The sequence below is a fragment of the Lactuca serriola genome, chromosome 1, assembly GCF_051521515.1.
Source record: "Lactuca serriola cultivar US96UC23 chromosome 1, Lser_US96UC23_V15, whole genome shotgun sequence".
NCBI classification, from domain to species: domain Eukaryota; kingdom Viridiplantae; phylum Streptophyta; class Magnoliopsida; order Asterales; family Asteraceae; genus Lactuca; species Lactuca serriola.
The window spans coordinates 88,771,903-88,777,067 of NC_136408.1; the positions used below are offsets into that span (position 1 = coordinate 88,771,903).

The following is a 5,165-nucleotide window of genomic DNA, read 5'->3' on the forward strand; positions in this document are numbered from 1 at the left end:
TCATTTTCATCATTATAGTACAACATTATTGAATTTATATTGACTTAGAAACCAAAACATGGTATTACTAATTAGAATCAAGAGAGCGACATTCTATAAAATATGTACAAAATAAAACAATCGATCTGACTAGTTGTTCAAAAAACAATCAATCTCACTAAGATCAGAACCAAACATCCAAAAATAACAACAAATTTCACCACAAAACCAAATCATTTTCGCTCTCCTATTTCTTAATCTCAGTTTGATATGATTGGTATCAAATTTCAATTATAAAGTTGTAGGGCCCTCTGCCCGATTAGCCATTGTAGGCTCAATTAACTGTTTTAAAGAAAGTGAAGGAAAAGAATGTGTTTCAAGTGGTTGCAATTGAAAATGATCCCAGATTTTTTCGGGGTTTGTAGTCATTGATCCATCATAGCCTATGTGTGTGACATGCTTTACATCCGTTGGAAACCCTATTTCCATCTCGGTCTCAGTCTTTATGTCCTCGATATCTTTGTATGCTGAAAAGAAAAAAGTGTGAGATGTTGTTTTCTTTTTAACTTTGTGAATTTAACAAGGATATGACTTAATCTGGTAATTATATTTTACCTATGTTCGAAAGAACTACTTAATAGATCAAATTGTGGATAAGAATATTTCCATATAATAGACCTGACCCTAACATTTTAGAAGCCATAAATCAAATTAAGGCCCCATAAAAAATTTATTGTAAAGGGTTTTTAAGTAAATTCACTATTATTAAATTCAAAACTCAAAGTTTATAATAGTCATCTTGTAAATTTTCTACATGAGCACCATATGCAGGTCTTCACTCATTAACAATAAATCAAAATTATTACAAGCAATTCGAAGATAAAAACCAACACACTACTATTTTCTAAACATCATCTTCTAGTATTTTTATAAACAAATTCATCTATCATAATTCCATAATCAATATTTTCAAGAAACTTGTTTTCAATTGGAATCAAAGTCAAAGCATTTAATATTTCTTGAGACATGGTACATTACAAATAATATTTTAAAAGTTTTAGTTTTAATAGCTTCTTTATGCAATTATGATGGGAACAATCAATAATATTTTGCATGCTTGCCAAGAAACATGATAAGTGTTTACCTTTTTTAGGAATATTAGTATTATGCTAGATGTATTATGTTTAATTGATAAATTCTTTTGTAACAATTCCAACTAATTGAATAAATAATCATTAGCGATGTTTCAGATATGTCAATTTGTAACCTCTTTTCAGGATTTTGCAATTTCTCTTTAGTTCATTAGTAGACTTAACATTTTCTAGTTGTGAATAGGAAACCAAAAATGTCACCATATTGTTTGTATTGCTCAAACCTTTGCACCAATGAACCAATAGCCTGACCGATTATGTAAACAAAAGACTGAAATCTTGAATTATTCTTGAGGCGAAAATCATATACTAGTTTCGGTGACTCAATGTCACTCTCTTCAAAAGATATTTGCTTAAAAATTGTTCTTTTATTATTTTTCTTTACAAATATCAAATCAATTCCTAAATCAAAGCTATAGATCTGACTCAATTTAAAGCCTTTTTCAACTCATGCTCTTGGTAGTGCCTTAGATATATAAATGCCTTTATAATATTTGTATTTAATTTCTACTTGATTTTAATAATATATCTAAAAACCTAACTTTTTTATTGTTAATAAAACATGAATTAGATTAGTAACATGCAACTATAGTTTAATAATGTATTTTTTTTGTCTTCTAAGTTTTTAGTAATATGTTACTAAAAGAAATTTTCCATAGGAAACACTTTCTAATTAGAGTCACTGTGACCGCACCACCACTATATGTTAAATCCTAACCTTTTACAAATTTTCCTATTTATTCCTTCCTTTTTCTCAATGTGTTTTAAATATTTTTTAAATATCATCTGAAAAGAAAACGACAGAAGAAAACGAACATGAGTATGGTACTATGGAAAGATAATGTGTAGCTATCCACATGATTTTTCTAAGGAAAGAAACAATGGTGAGAGTGAGGTTACATTTGATGGATGCTATAACTTTGCCACATTATCAAGATTGGGATTAAACCGCAACACTCTTACCTACCAAAGATTTGAGTAATGATTTTCAAGAAGCAACTCATGTTATGCTCGAAAGTTAAACGTTGATTTCTATTTCCAAACATTAAAACAGATAATTTTTTGTCATATTGGACTAACATTTTTTTTTGTCAAAACAGCTTAACATGGACCTAGTAAACATCCCATTTAACAATACTTAAATAACTTGTGTTGAAGACTTAAAGTGCTAAAATCTTTATTTTTATTTCTTTTAATTTCTATTAATAAGTAATATAGTAAATATAATTATAGAAAATACTATTAAAATAATAATTTAATATTTTTAATAAAAGCAATTGAGGAGCTTGTAAACTGACCCGTTTTTCGATTTACCCATTTAACCTCTTGTGAGTAAAATTTCACTCGAAGTCACTTATTTTTCTGTTATACAAACACTCCATGAACCATTTGCGTATATTAATTATGGTGCACACCAATAAACAAAGATTATAAAGAAATCATGGAACTTTTCACTTACCAAATACTCGAGCAAAGCTTCTGAACGTGAGTTTGACTAGCTTATCCATCACCGTGGTGATGTTAGATCTTCTTGGAGCCACATAACTCCAAGATCTCTTGAGTTTCACCATTGACGAACTGCTTTCTCCCTCCACCACCATGCTTGTTGCAACCTGGTTCGATTCCGCCATTGCTTTCGTCCTTGATTGGCTGGAATTCTTTTCACATGTAGTTATCTGAGACAAACATCCCATATAAAAAGGAAGAACAACAAAACTTGTTTTTTTCTCTTTCATGGCGACTAAGAATCTTTGTCACCAATCTAAACTTAATGGACCTAAGGGCTACAAAGAATAGATGAAGAGAAGGTTGTTGGCAGCTATATATATGACCTTTCTAATTGGCTATATTGACTTTGTAAGCAAGCTTCCATCATTTTTGAAGGCAAAACTTTTTCAATGGCAGAAATTGTTAAATCCAGAGGTGGAAAGGTATATTGAGTTGTGTATTGTGCAATGGAAGTTGTGGATTGATCTGGATTTGGGTGTGGAAAATCGAAAAAGGTGATGAATTGGCACTGGTAATTAGTTACGATGTAGAGTTCAACCTACTGAAGTTGTGATTGTTGGGCTAATTGAGGAAGGGGTTTTGGAGCCCACAAACCGAACTATTTGTCATTATGCTTTGATTGTCTTAATGATTTTTTAGGTTTAGTTAGTCTATCACATCACCATCTTTTTGCATATAGTTCATCAAGCAGTTTCAATCTTAATCCAAGAAAGTGATACTCGAAAGTAAATATTAGAGTAAGTTACAAGTTTGATCCATATAGTTGGGATTAATCTTTATTTTTGTCCAACTTTTGAAAAATTGATTGGTTTGGTCATTGTGATTGCAAAATCTATCGTGGTTGGTCTCTTTTGATACGTAACATCCCGATTAGGTTAAAACTTTCTGTTAAATCCGTTGTAAAAAGATTTTTTACCCTAGACTAAATTTTTAGAACCTCGATATATAGCATCCCGATGTTGAGGTAATTTCAATTTAGCCCCTATGTATGAAGAAATATTGCACTTTGGTCCTTGTGCATGAGAAAGATTGCAAGAATGACCCATGGTGGCATTTTGGTGATTTTGGCCAAAGAGTTAGTACGTTGGGCGTACCGGGGGGACCCTAATACGTTAGGCGTACACCGCGTACACAGGGCGTATGTGATAAATCCTCAACCCCTAATTTTTAGGGTTTGGTCCATATATAAGCATCATTATCACCTCACTTTTCATTCCTTCATCAACCTCCACCTGAGAAAACGTCCCTCTAGCTAACCCTATGTGAGAAGAGTGCATCTTGAGCTCATCTTTGTGTTTTGGTGATATTCTTGAAGAAGAAGAAGAAGGTGATGGGAAGACCTTAAAGCTTGGAAGCAACTTAGATTTAGGATTCTCTCCTTGCTAGCAACATCCAGGAGGTAAAAAGTGTTGGATTTAGTGTCTAAGTCCATAACTATAATTGGTATGTACTTGACCCGAGAGTAGAATGGTCCATTTGGGTTGCATGGCACCAGAACAATTTGTAAGGATGGACTTTTGAGAAGAGGATATTTATGATTTATTAATATATTATAAGCTCTAATATATTAATATGAAATCATATTATTATTTAATTAGTATTAATCAAGAATTAATTTGGAATTAATTTAGTGATCAAAAGAGACTAATTAAATATAAGGGGTTGATTTGGTAAATCAATCATTCTTATGGTGTGGGCTTATGGTTATTTAGGATGGGCTAAACCAATCTGGTAGTCCATGGAGGTTTAACTCATGGATCCTAAGTAAGATGAAAAGTCAGGCACATTAGGGTTTATATGGATGTAACCCTAATCCTAGCCACACTATATAAGAAGACCCTAGGCTACTAAAATCGGCACCTAGAGTGATCTTTAGAAGAGCATAGCCGATTTTGTGTGCAAGTAATCCTCTCTCAAGTCCTCCATTGTTGGTGGTGTTGTGTGAAGCATTTGAGGCATCACATTTGGGGTGTTACGCTCTTAAAGGTCCAAGGAAACAAGCTACAAGAAAAGGTATGCCAACTAACTAGTTTTGTTATACAAGTACCCATGTTTTGCATGCTAGTTAGGATAATGCTTTGGAAAATCAAATTGCATGTATAATTATAGAAAACATAGATCCAAAGCATTTAGGGTTGTATGTGCACCTTAAGGTTGTTAGAGTGCTCAAAACTCATCAGTGGTATTAGAGCCTAAGATTGTTTTCTATTATACTTGATGTTTTATTGGCTTTCAAAGTTGGAAAAATCGAATTTCTGCATTCTGATAGGTGTACTCGTCAATTCCACTGGGTGACTCGACGAGTCCATTCAGAAATTGACCAACTCGACGAGTCCAGTTCATGCACTCGCCGAGTTGGTGCTCCTGTGTGCAGAATTTCAAGTTTTTGGCATAAATTGGATTAGGATCATTACCCCAAACTGTTTTTGAACCATGAAATCTTTTTTTTCATAAGGTAATGATCATGCTTGTCCAATTAAAAGATAATTGTCATAATTTCAAGATTTGTATTAGTTTATATGATTA

At 32.5% G+C, this 5,165-nt stretch overlaps 1 protein-coding gene across 1 annotated transcript; it reads right to left on the minus strand.

The window, feature by feature from the left end:
- Positions 1 to 270: 270 nt before the first annotated feature.
- Positions 271 to 2,761, minus strand: LOC145058516 (CRIB domain-containing protein RIC4-like). Its single transcript, XM_079006411.1, has 2 exons — positions 2,590 to 2,761; positions 271 to 506 (listed from the first exon to the last, which is right to left on the minus strand). Exons 1-2 carry the CDS (start codon positions 2,759 to 2,761, stop codon positions 271 to 273), a joined length of 408 nt encoding a protein of 135 aa, XP_078862537.1.
- Between the last annotated feature and the right edge of the window lie 2,404 nt (positions 2,762 to 5,165).